Genomic DNA, 20,913 nt, shown 5'->3' with positions numbered 1-20,913 from the left:
GGCCTCCTGGCCGACTGGATCGTAGCGATGACATTCTCAGGAATGTTCCAGGTTCTCAATCTGTCCCCCTCAAGCGCCAAGCGGTCAGGTGGAACCACTGCGGCTCCGGATGGAATATCGCTCCCTGAGTGAGGGTGATTTGGTCGTCTGGGAACCTCCAGGGCTGGACAATTGAGAGCCCCATCAGGTCTGCGAACCAAGCCCGGCACGGCCAGTGCGGAGCTATCAGGATGACCTCCGCCCGTTCCACTAGGATCTTCTCGATGACCCTTGGAATAAGTGGTATTGGTGGAAAGGCGTATAGCAATTCCTTGGGCCACGGAAGGTACAGGGCATTGGTCCCCTCGGCTCCCGGTGTGGGAAATCTGGAATAAAACCTCGGGAGCTGGGCATTGTGCGGAGTCGCGAATAAGTCTACCTTCGGGTTGCCAAACCTTTTGGTCACTTGCTGGAACAGTTGTGGGGTCAGACTCCACTCCGCGGGATCCACTGCTTGTCGACTGAGCCAATCCGCCTGAGTATTGGCTTCCCCGCAATGTGCTTTGCGTGGAGCGACGCAAGATGGACCTCTGCCCAGTCGAAGAGGAGTTGCGTTTCCTCCATCAACCTGAGGGATCTGGTCCCTCCCTGGTGGTTGAGGTGCACCCTGGTTGCAACATTGTCCGTGCGAACCAACACATGCTTTCCCTGGAGAAGCGTTGTGAAGGTTAACAAGGCAAGGCGTACCGCTTTTAGCTCCAGGAAATTGATATTCACAGGAATCAAGTCCTGAGGAAGCCACAACCCTTGGGTCACATGATGGTCCACATGGGCTCCCCAACCCAGGAGGCTGGCATCCGTAGTCACAATGATGTGTTGTAGGTGGCCAAAGGGGGACCCTTGATGTATCGCCCAGGACTTCCACCATTTTAGGGAGTCTCGCAGGCCTCGTTGTACCGTAATTAATCTGCGTGTGTGACTCACACGTCGCTTTTGGTAGGGAAGTAAAGTCCATTGCAGCGTGCGAAAATGATACCGTGCCCAGGGAACGATGTCCACGCACGACACTAGAGTCCCTAGGACCTTGGATAGGAAGGCCAGCGGCACCATCCTCTGATGTTGTAATTTGGTGACTAAGTCCTGAACGTTGCGCTGTCTCTCCAGAGATAGGTAAACTCTCATGGAGGTGGTGTCGATAACCGAGCCAAGATGGGTTATAGTGGTGGTGGGCGAAAAATGACTTTTTTCCCCGTTTATCGTAAAGCCATGCTCCTGCAACAGCCGTATTGATCGGGACCGTAAGGAGGCGATTAGCGAATCCAGGAGCTTGGTGAAGGTGCGCGGTGCGGAAGAGAGGCCAAAAGGCATCGCCCGGTACTGATAGTGAATCCCTTGGACATAAAAGCGGAGGTATTTCCGGTGCTCCGGATGAATGGGGACGTGTAAATACGCCTCCTTCAGGTCGATGGATGACATGAGATCTCTGGGCCGGATTGACGCAAGGATTGTGCGAAGGGAGGCCATCTTGAATCTGCGGTATAACACGTACCTGTTTAGGTGTTTCAGATTCAAAATGAGTCTGCAACCTCCCGATGCCTTGGGTACTATGAAGACCCTGGAGTAGAACCCCAGGCCCTCCATCTGGGCTGGCACCCTCTCGACGGCTTGGATCTCTAGGAGATGCGCAATCTCTTGCTTTAGTAATGTCCGATTGGTAACGTCCTTGGGCACAGGACATGACACAAAATGGGTAGGCGGAATACGAAGGAACTCCAGGCGTAGGCCCCGGCTTACTGTGTCCAAGATCCAGGCGTCGGAGGATGTGGTCCTCCAGGCTGTACAAAACCTTTGGAGTTTCCCCCCCAACAGGACCTGCCCTGTTGGGGGGAACAGGCTCCATGGAAGCTTGGCTCCATGGAAGCCTCGTTGATTGGAACCCCGAAAGGGGCATCTCGCCTGGTGGTATCCCCTGCCCCGGCGTCTCGCCTGGTGGTATCCCCTGCCCCGGCCTTGGAAGTAGGTCCAATCACCCCGGTACGAATAGGACTGCCCATATTGACCCTGTGAATAAGGCCTGGAGGCCTGGGTGGCTGGGTCCCATCGAAAGGACTGCCGGCGTCAATACGGGGTGTTATTGCGATCCTGACGTCTAGAGGATCTGGGGAGGATCTTCCTCTTGTCCTTGTCCTCCACAAGGACGGATTCCAACACCTCCCCGAACAATTTTGTGCCCTGGAAAGGGGCAGATGACAGGCGCCATTTCGACTTGGCGTCCGCCTGCCAATGTCGAAGCCAAAGGAGGCGCTGAGAAGAAATAGTGGAAGCCATGCCCCTTGCGGAAAATTCGGCCGCCGCTAGGAGTTTGTTCAAATCCTGCTTTAGGCGAGAATCCTCAGGCCCCATCCTAGACTGCACCTCCTGAAGCCACATAGAAACATAGAAACATAGAAGTCTGACGGCAGAAAAAGACCTCATGGTCCATCTAGTCTGCCCTTATACTATTTTCTGTATTTTATCTTAGGATGGATATATGTTTATCCCAGGCATGTTTAAATTCAGTTACTGTGGATTTATCTACCACATCTGCTGGAAGTTTGTTCCAAGGATCTACTACTCTTTCAGTAAAATAATATTTTCTCATGTTGCTTTTGATCTTTCCCCCAACTAACTTCAGATTGTGTCCCCTTGTTCTTGTGTTCACTTTCCTATTAAAAACACTTCCCTCCTGGACCTTATTTAACCCTTTAATATATTTAAATGTTTCGATCATGTCCCCCCTTTTCCTTCTGTCCTCCAGACTATACAGATTGAGTTCATTAAGTCTTTCCTGATACGTTTTATGCTTAAGACCTTCCACCATTCTTGTAGCCCGTCTTTGGACCCGTTCAATTTTGTCAATATCTTTTTGTAGGTGAGGTCTCCAGAACTGAACACAGTATTCCAAATGTGGTCTCACCATCATTCTATATAGTGGGATCATAATCCCCCTCTTCCTGCTTGTTATACCTCTAGCTATGCAGCCAAGCATCCTACTTGCTTTCCCTACCACCTGACTGCACTGTTCACCCATTTTGAGACTGTCAGAAATCACTACCCCTAAATCCTTTTCTTTTGAAGTATTTGCCAACACTGAACTGCCAATACAATACTCAGATTGAGGATTCCTTTTCCCCAAGTGCATTATTTTACATTTGGAAACATTAAACTGCAGTTTCCATTGCTTAGACCATTTATCTAGTAAAGCTAAATCATTTACCATATTACAGACGCCTCCAGGAATATCAACCCTATTGCACACTTTAGAGTCATCGGCAAATAGGCAAACCTTCCCTACCAAACCTTCCCCTATGTCACTCACAAATATATTAAAAAGAATAGGACCCAGAACAGATCCTTGTGGCACACTGCTTGTAACCTGACTCTGCTCCGAATACTCGCCATTAACAATAACTCTCTGATGTCTACGCTTCAGCCAGCTGCAAATCCATTGAACTATCCAGGGATTAAGTCCAATCTTCACTAATTTATCTATCAGCTCTTTATGTGGAACCGTATCAAAGGCTTTGCTGAAGTCCAGGTAGGCAATATCCACGGCACCACCTTCATCCAACACCTTTGTGACATAGTCAAAGAAATCAATGAGATTAGTCTGACATGATTTGCCTTCAGTAAAGCCATGCTGATTTGGGTCTAATAAGTTATTGTTTTTTAGGTGCTGATTTATCCTCTTTTTGAGTAGAGTCTCCATCATTTTAACTACAACTGATGTCAAGCTAACTGGCCTGTAGTTACCAGCTTCTTCTCTACTGCCCTTCTTGTGAATAGGCACAACACTGGCCATTCTCCAATCCTCAGGAACTTCTCCTGTTAACAAGGATTGGTTAAACAAATCAGTCAGGGGGGTAGCAATGACAGATCTGAGTTCTTTAAGAACTCTGGGGTGGATGCCATCTGGACCCATTGCCTTATTTATCTTTAATCGTTCAAGTTCTTCTAAGACATCGGCTTCTAAGATCACTGGAGCTGAATCCGTACAGCTGGAAGCAATGCTATATCCCTCTATAGTATTATTTTGTAAGGTGTCTTTTGAGAAAACTGAACAGAAGTAGCTATTGAAATGGTCAACGATCTCCTTATTCCCATTAATGCATGTATTATTCCCGGTACTAAGCTTCGTGATGCCGCAGTTTTTCTTCTTCTTATCATTAATATATCTGAAGAAGGTTTTATCCCCCTTCTTTACAGATTTGGCAATTTCTTCCTCTTTTGAGGCTTTAGCAGCATATATTATCTGTTTCGCCTCCTTCTGTCTCATTTTATATACCTCCCTATCAGCTATACTTCCAGACTCTTTATACCTCCTATAGGCAGCCTTTTTTTCATTGACTATAGCCCTTACATCATTGCTAAACCATAGCGGTTTCTTCTTCCTTTTACCTTTAGTTATTTGTCTTACATACAGTCCAGTGGCTTTTAAGATGGCCTTTTTTAATACAGTCCACTGGATGCTCGCTCCTGCCATTTTATCCCTCCCCTTTAATTCATTATCTAAATATTCTCCCATTGCATTAAAATTTGTTTTTCTGAAATCCAATACTTTGGTTGCATTATAGGATTGCTCACAATGAGTTTTTACATCAAACCACAAACATAGATGGTCACTGCAACCTAAATTTTCTCCCACCTTGACATCTGAAACCCAATTCCCATTCGTAAAAACTAAATCTAGAATATTCTCCCCTCTAGTTGGTGTCTTAACCAGCTGTGCCAGAGCTGCTCCTGTAAAGGCCTCTACTATATTCTTACTTTTGCATGTAAGGGCACTGGGGATATTCCAGTCAACATCAGGCATGTTGAAATCACCCATAACCACAATATCTCCCTTTACTGCCATTTGGGTTATTTCATCCACCATCTTGTTGTCATATTCCTCGGATTGCCCTGGAGGCCTATAGATCACCCCAATTCTAATGACAGAACCTTCTTTATTTTGCATGCAAATCCAGAGAGTCTCTAGATCTTGACACGTATTTTGAATTAGTGTTGTTTTTAGACTTTCTTTAATATAAATGGCTACTCCACCTCCCCTTCTCTCTATTCTATCCTTCCTATACAGTGTATATCCTGGTATGGATATTTCCCATTCATTAGAATCCTTAAACCATGTCTCAGTTATGGCAACTAGGTCCAAATTATCTCTAGATATTATGGCCATTAATTCACAGAGCTTGTTGCTCAAGCTTCGAGCATTTGTGCACATTACCCGAAGAACATTATTTTCGTTATTAGTTTGCCCCTTATCATCAACAACTACATCTATATTATTTGCAGCTCCCTTTTCATAAGCTTCCAAAAACTGCTTTATCCTCATTGGTCGGGGACAGAAATCACCCACATCAGTTACATCTCTGTCCCCTTTACCTAGTTTAAATGCCTGTCCAAAAAAGTTCTGAATTCCTCACCGAGCACCTGGGTACCTCTGTATGATGGATGCAAACCATCCCTCTTAAACAACTCCCTATTAGACCACCTACTGACATCATGACTTACATAGCCAATGATGGATGCCCTATTGAAAATGGATGCAGTAGATGCCACCCGTAGGGCCCATGCTGCCATTTGATGGGCCTTTTTCAGGAGTGTCTCAGCCCGTCTTTCATCCGGCTTGAGACTGTCCGCAGTCTCCGAAGGGACGACGGCATTGGATACCAGTGTGGCCACTGGCTTATCCACTGGTGGAAATTGTAGCAGGTTCTCCATCTCGTCGTCGAACGTATAGAAGCGACGCTCCACCATGGAGGGACCCTGTGCCGCTGCTGGGTGCTGCCAGGTGCGTTTAATATTTTCTACGAATATCTCCATTGCAGGCACGTTGTCGGATTCCTTAGGTTGCTCCTTACACAGGGAAGCAGAAGTCCTAAGATCATCCCCTGCATCTGTAGGTGCATTCGCCCCTGGCACATCTAAGGTGTGCTTCACCTTATGCAACAGCAGCCTAAACAACATGGGCTTAAACAGTCTTGTGGGAGCTGGCTGTTCTGGGCAGGCATAATCATCATCAGATAGTTCATTGTGCCCATGCTCACTGTCTTCTTCCAGAAACCCAGTGTCTCCCGCCAATGAGTCCAGCCCAGGAGGGGGCGGTGGTGCTGACCAAAGATCCCTGGGCTGGTATGGTTGTGGTAATGGAGGTGTTACTCGCTGGGCTCCAACCGCCATTCCCTGCGCATAAACGTTGGCAATCATGTCCTGCAGGGATGGTGGGAAGGCCTGCCAGACATCAGCTTGGGATTTAAGTCCTGCAGCCGTTGGCGTGAACCTGGGGTGTAGGGCTAGGTCTGACCACGGAGGACAGTGACCTATAGCCCAGCCTCTCCTCTTCAGGGCAGTACTCGCTGGGAGAAGAGGCCCCATGAGGAGTATGGTGGGGGTGCTACCCGCGGAGGGTAAACGCCCCAAGCCTTCTGATACCTATAGAAGATAAAACAACAACATTAATACAGAATTTAACAATTAAAACAATTAATACTTAATTATACACAATTTTATTAACGCTCCTGTCAGGAGACAAAAACTCAGAGTCCCTATCCTAGACTGAGTTTTTTAAAACTGAGGTACTGGGGCAGCAAGGGGGCGGTATCTACTTAATATGTTAATTATATTAATTTAAAACTCAGTCCCTACCAATAAGATTTGAGCTAAATCCCATGCTGGACTCTCCTTCCAGAGGCATGGGAGAATTCTGGGAGCTTTTATTTATTTTATTTATTTATTTATTATTTGGATTTGTATGCCGCCCCTCTCCGAAAACTCGGGGCGGCTTAAGTCCACAAGTCTTAAAATTGCCAAGTTTGGGGACCCCTGCTATATATTGAGCACAATGTGGAAAATTCATTCATGGATTTGACAATAATATTCTATATGATGTAAGAATTCTGAAGGGAAACATGACTATTATTTACAACTATTTGAACTGTATCAATTGTGTATAATACTTCAACTTTTTCTGATTTGCTCCAAACTTTCTTAATCCCACATTTTCTAAAATGTCAACATTTGGGAGAAGGATATCAGAAGGCTAGTTTAGTTGTTCCACCTCCCGTCTGTTTGCGGTTTCATTATTGTCTCAAATGAGACCAATCACTGTTGTATCATCTGCAAACTTTAGTAGTTTAACAGATGGATCATTTGAGATGCAGTCATTGGTATATAGAGAGAAGCGAAGTGGTGAGAGCACACAACCTTGGGGATGGGCTGTGCTAATTGTACAGGTATCTGATATGATTTTGCCTAGATTCACCTGCTGCTTCCTGTCTGTAAGGAGGCTTGTGAAATATGAAGAACAATGAATTAAAACAATATGCTACGTCTATCTCTTTATAGGCTTAATTGAAATTCAGAGCCCATTGGAGAAATGAAAATGTGATATATGCATTAAAATAGCCACATTAAAAGTTAGTTAAACAGTATTAACCAATAAAAACCAAGTTAACAATCTGTTGTCAGATAGCACCAAGATAGAGGAATGACTTCCATCTTGGGCTCGCCAGAGATCATCCATCAGAAAGACCAAAGCAGTTTCCGTGCTGTAGCCAGGCATGAAACAAGATTGAAAAGCATCTAGATAATTTGTATATAACTTATATATAACTTAAATATTTTATAAAGTTGTCTACAATAATGTTCCTAGGATTTTTTAAAAAAGCTAATATTAAATTACTATCATGATTAAGGCAATGCTGAACAATAAAACTGCAAAAGAAAAGAAAAAGAAGAAAAAATTGTACTATTATTCACCGTATTATAAGAGAATTCCATTTGATTTTAGCCAAAAAGCAGTGCTAAAAGGAAATAGCTTAAAACACAGTAGAATTCAAAAGTACATATTGCATTATCTGAATATTTAGATTTTCCCACTAAACCTCTCATGCCAAATAATATGTCATTGACAAATTATTTAAAAATCCAAAGTGGGTCAATTAATTCAGCAACTATTTTTGGATTACTCAGTATCCAAATGTTAATAAGAAACATATTTTAAAAAGAAGTTGCCAAACAGGTTACACCCAAGATATAAACCAACATTTCTATTTTAAGGATTGTATTCATATCTAAATGCATTTATCTTAAGGGGAAGAAATTTGATTTCAGATCTGAACAATGAATGAGAAAATAAATAGGACAGAGCGCCTAATTTGTAATTATATAAACACAGAGAAATCAATTCTGTACAAATTTTCTGTATAGTTTTTAAAAATTCTATAATAGAACCAGTATTTTAGAACGCTGCACCATTATACTTTGTATTTCATTATATAACATAAAAATAAAAAAAATTAAGTTAGGTTTACAGGTTTGCTTTCCTCTAATTCACAACCAGCAGAGGGAGCAGGATGTTTAAATAAATTTTACTGAAATATAGTAAGAAACTGATATCAAATCGTTTAACACAATTTAAATGATTATGTTGAATTGTTCTCGGAAAAAACAAAACAATGATGGGAAATATTTCAGTTGTTAGGCAACAAAAGCACCTAAAATTCAAGTAAATGTTTCTGAGAAGTATTTCTGAGGCTAAATGCAATGAATTAAGCACTGGTACATGAAACATACATTAAGACCAGATCAACTGTTATTTTTTTCACAATTTATTTAGGAATTCATTTAATATAAATATTAACTTAATTCAAGGTTCAGAAGTAACTGTGGCTGTCTTAATGCAAACAGAGCAAAATAATTCAAATATTATTTCCTTTGCAGAGAGCTGTTCCTATTGAAGTTGAATAGATATTAGTAAGTGTGAACGAAGGAGGAATTTTAAGTAATTAAAGTTATAAAGAGTAGGAAGGCAGAGAGTATGTATCTATATATTTACTTCAGGAAGTATCTTTATCTATCTATCCATTCATGCATTGTATACTTGGATTTCAGCAAGGCATTTCATAAATCAGACCACAACCTACTTCTTGGTAAGCAAGAAAAATGTGGAATAGACAGTATCACCACCAGATGGATTTGTAACTGGCTGACCAACACCACTCAATAATAATAATAATAATAATAATAATAATAATAATAATAATAATAATAATAATTTAAAAAAAAATTAGATTTGTATGCTGCTCCTCTCCGAAGACTCGGGGCGGCTCACACCAAACTAGGGGCGGCTCACAACAATGTGTAAGTCCTTAATGGAACTACATCTACATGGAGGAAACTAAGCAGTGGGGTACCGCAAGGTTCTGTGGTAGGTCCAGCACTCTTCAATATTGTCATACATGATTAAGATGAAGGAGTAGAAAGGGAACTCGTCACATTTTCAGGTGACACCAAGCTGGCAGTAATAGCCAACACTCCATAAGATAGGCTCAAGATCCCAGATGGATCCTGAGAGATTTGAACATTGGGTCCTATCCAACAAAATGAAATTCAATGCACAGAAAAGTAAGGTTTTACACTTAGGCAATAAAAACCAAATATAAGGGAACAAATTAGGTGGAACTTGGCTCAATAGCAGTAACTGTGAAAGGGATCTCGCAGGCCTAGTGTACAATCACTTAAATGCAAGCCAACATGGTGTTGCAGCCGCCAAAAAAGCCAATAGATCCTAGACTAAATAGAGGGATAGAATCAAGATCACATGAAGAGTTAGTGCTGCTTTATAAGGCTTTGGTAAGGCCACACTGGAACACTGTATTTTGGTCACCACAATATAAAAATAGAGACTCTGGGAAGAGTGCAGAGACCAACAAAGGTGATTAGGGGTCTGGAGGCTAAAACTTATAAAGAATGGTTGCAGGACGATATCTAGTCTAGTGAAAGGAAGAACTAGGGCTGACATGATAACAGTTTTCCAGTATTTGAAGGGCTGCCACAAAGAAGAGTTTTCCAAAGCAGTAGAAGGTAAGACAAAAAACAATGGATGGAAACTAATCAAGGAGAGAAACAATGTGAAACTAAACCAGAGGAATCATTCACCTTCAGAGGTTGTGGGTGCTCCAACACTGGAGCCTTTAAAAAAAAGACTGGGCAGCCATTTGTCTAAAATGGTAGAGATCTGTGATGGTGAACCTATGGCACATGTGCAACAGGTGGCATGTAGAGCCTTCTCTAGGGGCACGTGAGCCATCACCCCAGCTCAGCTCCACAGCACATATGCGTGTGCCTCCCACTGGCCAGCTGGTTTTCGGGTTTCTGCCATGCATGCATGCATGGGGGTGGGGCATAAGCAGAAGATCCATGCATATGCATGGGGGAAGGTCACATGTGAGGTGGTCGCATGCACATGCATGGGGTGAGGCGCATGGAGGTTTGCGCACACATTTGCAGGGGTAGCATAGGCATGTGCCAGGGATCATGTATGCACGGAGTCATGCACATATGTATGGTGTCACACATGTATGCACAGGGGCATGACATGCATGGGGTCACACATGCATATGCAGGGGGCATGTGAGAAGGTCATGTAGACATGTGTGGGGTGGGGTGCATATGGGGGGTCATGCATACATGCACGGGGCAGGGCAAAGGGCATGCTATCGTGCACGCATTGAAATATGGGGGTGTGTGTGCACATGTGCACTTTTATGTACACATGCTTTTGGCACTCGGCAACAAAAATAGTCTCTTGCTTGATCATGGGGTTGGACCAGAAGACTTACAAATCCCTTCCATCTCTGTTATCCTGTTACCTGTCAGAGAGTGCGCTAGTAAATATATAAGGGTAGCTTAAGTATCCTCTAAGTTGAAAAATATATTTTAGATACTTTCCTACTTGATCACATAATCCGTTGTCATATTTACCTGCAAATTGATCTCTGCTTCATAGAATGTTAGGCAAGAACAATAGTGTCGTTCAGAGTTTATATCTGTCAAAACCACCACAAAAAATGTAGGCTGCTTCCTTTCTCTGGATAAATGCCATCCTCCAGGTTGACAAAACTAAAAAAAAAAAAAAAGCAAGCACAGAGTGTTTAATTCATTAGACAACAAGAATAAAACTTATTTTATAAAATAATTAATAATTGAAAGAACTTATAATTTGATATTTCAAAAAGAATACTGTGTGGATCTAAAATCAATACAGAAATATAAGAAATCTAGGCTGTAGGATTTTTTTTTAAAAAATCACTGCAGATGTTCTACTGATTTTCAAAAGTACAGTATCCTGTATTTTTCTTCTGGTTTTGTACCAGATTCCATTAATATTTCAGTTTAATTACTGAAATTAATTACAGTTTAAATATCACCTACTTAAAAAACACTGTAGTTCATATCTCATTTGGATACAACGTTATTGGTCCAGAAGCAATTTATTATGCAGACTAATCCATATAACATGATATTTCAATAACAAAATATAATTTGATTTCCCACAAACATAAACCTAATTTATAGGTTTATAGTTTTCAGTTAGGCAAGTATTTAAGTACTTCTCTAATGAGATATTTTTATTTAAATTGTTTCCATAAATCTTTAGACAACCCTCTGCTAAGTAGTGTTCAGTCTACAACAAATATTTCTGATCTCATTTCCTTATCAATAGTTTAAAAAAGAATACTGAAATGAAGTCTGAATCAAAATATTTTGAAAGAAAATCTGTTTTGTCCCTGAAAAAAGTTTTTAATACATGTAAAAAAAAACCTGATGAAGTTAATGAAATAGTTCAGATGCTTTTTAATTTTATTTTTTCATCAGTGAAATGGCTTAACTTCAGTCGTTAAGTCATTGGAGGCTTTTAAGAAGAGACCTGGAATGGTACATGGTCTCCTGTTTGAGCATGGGGTTGGACTAGAAAATACCAGCTTAACCTGATGCAAAATTGATCATGCACTAATAATTGTCATACTTTTTGAATGAAATATGTGACTATCCCATTCACAGTTGCATTATCCATAAAGAATCAAGATTATTTACGTTAAAGAGCACAATACAAAAGCATATTTTCTGAATATTTAATAAACAAAAAGAATGTTATGATTTTGTGTATGAAAATATTATATGAACTGGCTGTCAGTTTACTGAACAAGTAACATGAATGACATATTCAATGATCTCTTGCAGATTACATTAGTTAGATATTTCGACTAAGTATCAGATGCATAACAGTATTATATGCAACAAAATAAAGATGCCCTTTGAAGAAGAAATTCTGTTTAACAATATATTCTGTTACATTTACAGCACTTTATATAGATGTCCTAAAATTATTGATTTATTTAATTTCTCTGCTGCCTCAGCCCTGACATTATATATGGTATATATAAATTATAATGGAAGTCATGTAATGTAACAATTAACAATAATATAGCATGTTCAGTGCACAGATTTTAATAAAATAGTGTAATATTGACACTTGCTGAAAACAAATAGTTCAAAGTACAAAACCACTCAATATTTATTTATTATTTTATTGTACTTTTATGCAGCTTCATTCAGGCAAATCTTAGTGACTAAAAATAGCTGATTCCACAGGAGGGAAATTTTAGCCAAAAATACTTGTCTCCAAGCCTCCTTCCATACAAGATTCTACTTAAAACATTATCACTGATAAACAGATCCTAATCCATGAAGGGTTTTAAAGGTTATTATCAGCACCCTACATTGTGAATTACAACATGCCAAGTTCTGATAAAAGCACACCTACTACATAAAGGCTTGTTAATAGCATACTGTCATGGTTATAAACTGGTGATTCCAACATATGGTAGAACAGTAACGGCGAACCTGTTTTGGTTTGCGTGCCAAAAGGAGGGTGGGGGTTTGCACATGAGTTCCCACACCCATAATGCCAAGTGATCCCCCCACGCATGCATGTGTGACCGCCCCGCTCCCAACACATGATGGCACGCCTGTTTTTTGCTCTCCCTAGGCTTCAGAGCCTTTCTATGCACTTGGGAGGATGAAAATGGCCTATCCCCCTTCCCAGAGGGCAGAAATGGCTGTTTCCCAAATTGAAAGAGAATACAGTAATCCCTCGCTACTTTGTGGTTCATTTTTTGTGGATTCGCTACTTCATGGGTTTTCAAAGGGGGCTTAAATCCATTAAATCCATTGAAAATTTTAAATCCATTAAAAATTCATAAAATTCTTCTATAGTACTACTGTATTCTATTAAAGAAACTGGTAGGATATCACATGTAGTTCCAGCTGAGAAACATTGTAGAATGACTGTTTAATGCAAAGGGTGGGTTTTAAAAGTCCAAATACGCGTTAAATACATACAAAAATATCTTTCCTCTACTTCATGGGAAATTGTTTTTTACGGGTGGTCTTGGAATGCATCCCCCGGGAAAAATGAGAGATCACTGTATTCCCAACTTGAAATGGGCCATTTCTGGCCTCGGAAAGGCCTCCAGCAGGGGGAGCTCTAAAGGCTCTGAAGCCTAGGGAGAGTAAAAAAAAAAAAAGGGGGGGGGCTTCCAGTTCAACTGGAAGTTGGCAAATGGGTCATTTCCAGCCTCTGGAAGACCTCCGGGGCGGGAGCTATTTCCACTCTCCCCAGGCTCCTAGAAAGGATCTGGAGCTTGGGGAGAGCAAAAAATGGGCCTTCTCCACTCCTTTGGAGGTTGGATACAGGCTGTTTCCTGACTCCCAGTGGGCTCAGAAGGCCCAAAAATCAGCTGGCCAGCACAAGAATACATGCCAGACCTGAGCTCGCGTGCCCACCAATATGGCTCTGTGTGCTACTTGTGGCACACGTGCCATAGGTTTGCTATCACTGCGGTACAGCTTTTAACCCAGAATATCAAACTAGTATCCTTCTTTATCCATAACAGTAATTTGGATGCTTCGAGATTGCTTTTGGAAGCATTTATCTACATCTGAATTTTAATGTAGATGAAAAGTAAGCATTAACAGTGCTATCTTTAGATTTTCAATATGCTGGAAATAGAAGACACTGGATATGGTTTCTGTCAAGTTTCTTGGATTGTTTCAATATGTTCTGCCAATATCAGTATTAATATCAGAGCAAAAACAGCCAACTTGACCGAATAAAGCAATGAATTACATACTGGAATTTCAAGGATTTTTGCTTCTCATTTTCATCTACCTTTTTTATAAGAGCTATTCCTCACTTTAAAAAAAAAATCGCACCTCTTGAAGGCGACTCAATAGATCTTGGTTTCCAACTGCTGCATATTGAACAGTTTTCTGGATCAGAAGATAGCCCTATCCTCAGTTACATTTTCAAGAATTTTGCAAACTGATTGGGAACAGAGCTGAGCCCAACACTTTCTTTCTTTCTTTCTTTCTTTCTTTCTTTCTTTCTTTCTTTCTCTCTCTCTCTCTCTCTCTCTCTCTCTCTTAGATTTGTATGCCACCCCTCTCCGAAGACTCACAACAAGAAACAATACAAATCCAATGATTAAAACAAATTTAAAACCCTTAATATAAAAAACAATCATACATCTCATACAGATCATACATAAAGCGGAAACGGCCCAGAGGAATTAATTTCCTCATGCCTGACGACTGAACTGGGTTTTGAGGAGTTTGCGAAAGGCAAGGAGGGTGGGGGCAGTCCTAATCTCTGGGGGGAGTTGATTCCAGAGGGTCGGGGCTCTTCCCCTGGGTCCCACCAGATGACATCGTTTCGTCGAAGGGACCTGGAGAAGGCCAACTCTGTAGGACCTAACCGGTCGCTGGGATTCATGTGGCAGAAGGCGGTCCCGGAGATATTAGTGTAGTAATTGACTGTTCTATGGCTAGCAGCATGGCAACAGCAATGGAGCCAAGAAACCTAGTTCTTAACCATTTACCAGCATACCACTACCTCTATTCCAAATAATGAAAGGAGGCTGAGTCTCAGTGTTCTATTAGCATTTATTGAAGTCTTTTTATGACCAGCATCCTGTCAATAGCAATTTCCTAGAAACTTTGCAGAGCAAAGTACATGAAAGAGTAGAAAACAGTGCTATGAATGTTATGAGTGCTATGAATGGAATGCATCAAATCTAGTATCAAATCCAACATCAAATATTCTGAATACTAAAGTCAACAGTAGCACAGACAAATCTTTATGAAACAATTGAAACAAAATCAAACCCATCAACCCATCTATGAAATATAAGAATCTGTTATGTTTTTCTGTATAATTTGAGATAATTAATGGAGGTCATAATATAATAGTAGATTAGTATTAGAAGGATTTGTCCCCATTATGCATAGTTTGATAGTGGAAACTGAACATTAAGAGAAACATTGAGCTATAATTCCCTGAATTTGTTGAAGCAAAGAGCCCAGATGATGCCAAATAACTTTTAGAGAAAAAAGAAGTAGAGATCATCATGTTCTTTACATTAAAGTTCCTTGACTGGTCAATGAACAGGTGAGTGAATTTCTAGGAACTTAATGTTGAAGGAGATGTATTGAGCTTTTGCATACAAAAAACTGAGAACATGGATAAATCTTTGTTGTAACAATCTTGCTGTCTGCTCTTAAAACATCCTTGCCATTTGTTTGGCGTCTGGGTAGAATTGACTTGACTTTATTATTCACATTTATTATTGTGAATAATAAAGTCAAGTCAATTCTACCCAGACGCCAAACAAATGGCAAGGATGTTTTAAGAGCAGACAGCAAGATTGTTACAACAAAGATTTATCCATGTTCTCAGTTTTTTGTATGCAAAAGCTCAATACATCTCCTTCAACATTAAGTTCCTAGAAATTCACTCACCTGTTCATTGACCAGTCAAGGAACTTTAGTGTAAAGAACATGATGATCTCTACTTCTTTTTTCTCTAAAAGTTATTTGGCATCATCTGGGCTCTTTGCTTCAACAAATTCAGGGAATTATAGCTCAATGTTTCTCTTAATGTTCGGTTTCCACTATCAAACTATGCATAATGGGGACAAATCCTTCTAATACTAATCTACTATTATATTATGACCTCCATTAATTATCTCAAATTATACAGAAAAACATAACAGATTCTTATATTTCATAGATACAACTGATTCTACCTTTATGTACACATTTTATATTCTCATCATTCTCCTTATAAACCAATTTTTAAATATTTGAATGATGTTTCTGTAATTTTATATACAGTATATTAGTGATACATTTTACTTGGTTTAGTGCATTATGTTTAGTAGGTAAAGATTTCGCTTCCCTGTCCATTCATATCTGACTCTAGCGTATGGTGCTCATCTCTGTTTCTTGTCCAAGGACATTTTCTGTGGTCATATGGCCAGCATGGCTATATTCCAAAGGTGCATGGAATACTGTTACCTTCCCGCAAAGTAGTACTTATTAATCTACCTGCATCTGCATGCTTTCAAACTGCTAAATAGACAGGAGCTAGGGCAAGGAAGGGGAGCTCATTTGGTTGTGCGACATTCAAGTTTCAAACCTGGACTGTGAGATTTCAGTTGACCAGAACACTGTCTTTAACTGCCAAGACATCACGCCCCTCTATGTTTAATACCTATGGCTCGTAAGTTACGGTGAGGAAGAACGAAGATATAATTTCTATACAAGGGAGAAAATGACTGGTCATTACAAGTTACATAGTATTTTCTAAAGGACTTATGTAATCATCACTTGCAGTGTTCACAGCCAGCTTTCAACAAGCAAAGCCAGTGGAGAAGCTGGCAAGATGTCATAGATTGCAGTCTCATGCCATCCCACTTAACAACCTATGGTGATTCACTTAATGGCTGCAGCCAGAACTGATGTAAATCAGATGTTGTCATGTGACGCTTGACTTTACAACCATGTCACTTATTGATGGAATTGCTAGTCCCAACTGCAGTGGTTAGTCTGAAAAGGTATTGCCAGATACACTCTGATGAAAAGGATAAGGAAATACTGCATAACTTGTCTATGAATGTTTGTTTATTTAAAAAAAGTCCCAACCACTGGTTGTTTAAAATATAAAGGATGCAAAAAGAAACCTATGTGTTGCTTTTTAAAAAGTGACGTCAATATCGCTTGTCTAATGCACTCCCTCTGATGATACTCACGAGAAGTTTCTTTTCTAGTCCCACTTAAAATTAACAAAACTAATCCATTCATTGTGCAGCTGACTGGAGTATGTCAAGGATTTGCCCTATCCAAGATAGGCATCCGGAATAAAGGCAGGAGCAGACCAGATTGAAAATCAACTTCCTAGCTTTTCTAAAGCAACTAAAACAAACCTAGCCTTCGTCCAAAAGTGCATGGAGCTGAACTGCCCCCCAAGGAGATGTAAATCATGTTTATATCCACATAGAAACAACAGCATAACATCATGGTACCATGGAGAGACATGAAGGATAGAAAATATTTCAGGAACATAATATATGCCTCAATATATTTGGCATAGGATTTAATTAAGAGCATGATAAAGTACTGCCTTAGCCAAGCTAAATAGATGGTCACTGCTTCACAAATAGAGCATGAAATGTACAATGACCGCAAATGAAGCTAAGAAAACCAGTCCAGATATATAACGCCATTAGTCTGCAGTCGGGCTTAGCTCAACAAGGATTTGTAATGGCTTGTTTATTTATTTATTTCCATTTGTATGCCGCCCAACTCCATAAGGACTCTGGCAGCTCACAACAAAGAAGAACAAAACATACAATATTAAAATATTCAGATATTTTAAAAAGAGATCCGTTAAAAACAATTTAAAACCTACAATAAGACCATATGTATTATTTATGGCTGGATCGTGGACGACATATCATTTCATCAATGGCCCCATGCCTGCTGGAACAGCCACATTTTTACAGCTTCCTGCAAGGCCAATAGGATGGGGACAGTATGGATTTCAGGAGGTAGCTGATTCCAGAGAACTGGAGTCACCACAGAGAAGGCTCTCCCCCACAGCCCCGCCAGCCAACACTGTTTAGCTGATGGGACCTGGAGACGACCAACCCTGTGGGCACTTATTGGTCACTGGGAGCTATGTGATAGAAGGTGGTCCTGAAGATAGTCTGGCCCTAAGCCATGTAGGGCTTTAAAATTAATGACCAACACATTGAATTGTGTCCGGGGACTGATTAGGAGCCAGTGCAGCTTGCAGAGAGTTGGTGTAATGTGGATGTACCAAGGTGTACCTACAACAGCTCACATAGCTGCGTTCTGGACCAGCTGTAGTCTCCGGATGCTCTTCAGGGGTAGTCCCATGTAGAGCGCGTTGCTATAATGATTGTGATACAATTGTAAGTTTTGAACTTATGATCTATTCCAGTGATGGTGAACCTTTTTCCCCTCGGGTGCAGAAAGTGCATGCGCACACACTATCATGTTTGTGCGAGTGCCCACACCCATAATTCAATGCCTGGGGAGGGTGTAGGCTGCCCCTGGAGGCCAGAAGCAGCCCATTTCCCAACTTCTGGTGGGCATGGAAGATCCATTTTTCACCCTCCCTAGGCTCCAGAGGCTTCCCTAGAGTCTGGGGAGGGCAGAAACGCCTTTCTCCATCCCCCCGGAGGACCTCCAGAAGCCAAAAATACCTTACCAAAGCCTCTGTACAAACCAAAAATCTGCTGGCAAGTGTGCCCATGCATGCTGGAGCTGAGCTAGGCATGCCAGCAGATATGGCTCCATGTGCCACCTGTGGCACCCGTGCCATAGGTTCGCCACCACGGCTCTATTCTATTCTGCTACTATATACAGTTACTTTATTTGGAAATGGGAGAATATAACAATTCACAAGCTAACCAAATGTGCCTAGCTTCTCTATTCTGGATTAATGTTGCTAGTCATTCCATTGAAATAGCTTGTGTTTCCTTATTTGATCCTATGACAATCATTAAGTGTTGTACCTCATGATTCTCGACAAATGTATCTTTTTTATGTACACTGAGAGCATATGCACCAAAGACAAATTCCTTGTGTGTCCAATCACACTTGGCCAATAAAATAATTCTATTTCAGCTTCAGGATGTACAGTTTAATGCAATGTTTTTCAACCAGGGTTCTGCCAGAAATCTGATGACACCAAAGGATTCCCCTGAAGAAAAAATATTGATACTACCACCACCACCACCACTACTACAACTACTACTACTACTACTTATGGCTTCTGGCAGCTCTGAAGTTGTCCAGATACAAAGGAAGAAAGGTGATTCAGTGCACTGGGGGTAGGAAAATATTCCGACGACCCCTTTCAGCAACTATTAACATGCCACTATTCTGCTACTAATTAAAGCAGTATGTCTTTTCTCAAACTCTGTCATAATCTTGAGGGGAGGGGGGGAATGCCAATGTTTTCAGAAGTCAATTCTTTCTACCAGCTGTTAAAGGAATGGCATCTATTCTTTCAGACTTGTAAAGGAGCCTGAAAAAAGATGCAGCTGTTTTTGGTTGGAAGAGATGTTGCTGTGCTTGTTTAAGACTAAAGGCACTTCTTTCAAATCCTTTAAGTGCACATAGACTAATTTCCAAAACTGACTCTAGCTAGAGGAGACAAAATAGAAAGCCAAGCATTGCACATTTTTGTCTCTTTAACTAAATGTTTTATTTTTTTTATGGGGAATTGTCTTAAATTAAAAATAATATTTATTTTCAAATAAATTAAGAGGATTTATTTGTCTGCATCCCCATATTTGGTTATACCAAATTCTGCTACATCAGCTATCATTAATTTTATTGAAAAATGCAGGCTGTTTCTTTGGTACACATAACATTTCCATTGACAAAAACTGTAAATTCATTTATTGTATTTCACACTTCCTAAATTAATATACAAATAAATAGCTATGTTGCTACAAACTAGTATTGCAGACTTGAAATATTGTTTACAATTTGGGCTACCGCATCTCCAAAGCTGGAGAAAACACCGAAAAGGAGATTAAAATGACTATATATTTTCAAAACACAAAGAACACTTTTCCTCTAAGAAATTAGAAAATTCTTTACAAATACTTTGGGTTGTATCCAGGCTTTTCCTTTTGCAAACAAAAAGGACTGAAATCCAATAACAACTCATGCTGGGGAATGGGGATGGTTATTGCCAAATACCTCCATTTCCATTTTCATACATATCCAGAGGGTTCCTTAATGTTCTAACCCCAGAACATGAGGACAAAATCTCATGAAAATTTCCTCCCTTTTGTTCTGTGAGAGCTTCCTAACATTCTTTACAGAAGAATTTCAATTTCAGGCCCACTAGCAAATATTTAGAAGAGCTATAGAAACACCGATAAACCTCCCTTGTAGTGCTAACCCATTCCTATCAATTCTTTTTCATAGATAAAGGTAAAGGTTCTCCTTGCACATCTGTGCTAGTCTTTCCTGATTTTAGGACACTGTGCTTATCTCCATTTCAAAACCGAAAAGCCAGTATTTTCCAAAGACGTCTATTTCATAGATAGACAACAAGCAACAGTAAAAAGATTAGAGAAACAAATAATCCCAACTGCCTTTAAAAAGGCAATTGGACTTTTTTTGGTGGTATTTTTCACTTCTCATCCAAGAAACCTCTTCAGCTCTGACTGGTTGGTGGGGAATGGAAGGATTTACATTTCTTGCCGACAGCTGGTCATTTGCATTGTTTTAGCTGTGTCCTCATGATCACCTGAGTAGTGCAAATGAGTGTGGAGCCTTCTTGGAACTGTTGAAAGGACTGTGTAGTGAAAACAGTTCAATTTTGACATAGGTGGCCTCTTTGGCCCTTCTTTAAAACCAGCAGTCCTTTCTGTGTCCAAAATGTCAACTTTGTGCTCTTCAAAAGAGTGGCCTTTGTCTTTTAAATACAGATGAATCTTGTCCTGATGGTTTGTTCTCCTAGTTTGTGCCATGTGTTTATGAAGTGGTTGCTTTGTTTCCCCAGTGTTCAAATCTGCACATGTCTCATTTGTGCAGGTAAATGTTCACACCAAAACTTTCTGCTCTTTCTATTCAGTACATCCTTTTCATACATATCCAGAATTTCTGCACTTTGACCTTAACCATTTGAAAATAAATTCTTAAGGCATGCCGCATATAACTAGA

At 40.5% G+C, this 20,913-nt stretch overlaps 1 protein-coding gene across 2 annotated transcripts in view; it reads right to left on the bottom strand.

Moving 5' to 3' along the window:
• Positions 1-20,913, bottom strand: part of SBF2 (SET binding factor 2) — a 264,683-nt gene that overhangs the window by 149,640 nt on the left and 94,130 nt on the right. For both annotated transcript variants that reach the window (XM_070763308.1, XM_070763319.1), the window contains exon 3: positions 10,783-10,920. In XM_070763308.1, coding sequence (XP_070619409.1) covers positions 10,783-10,920 — 138 coding nt within the window. The remainder of the gene's footprint in view (positions 1-10,782; positions 10,921-20,913) is intronic.

The sequence above is a fragment of the Erythrolamprus reginae genome, chromosome 1, assembly GCF_031021105.1.
Source record: "Erythrolamprus reginae isolate rEryReg1 chromosome 1, rEryReg1.hap1, whole genome shotgun sequence".
NCBI lineage: Eukaryota > Metazoa > Chordata > Lepidosauria > Squamata > Dipsadidae > Erythrolamprus > Erythrolamprus reginae.
This window is presented reverse-complemented; position numbering and strand designations above follow the sequence as displayed.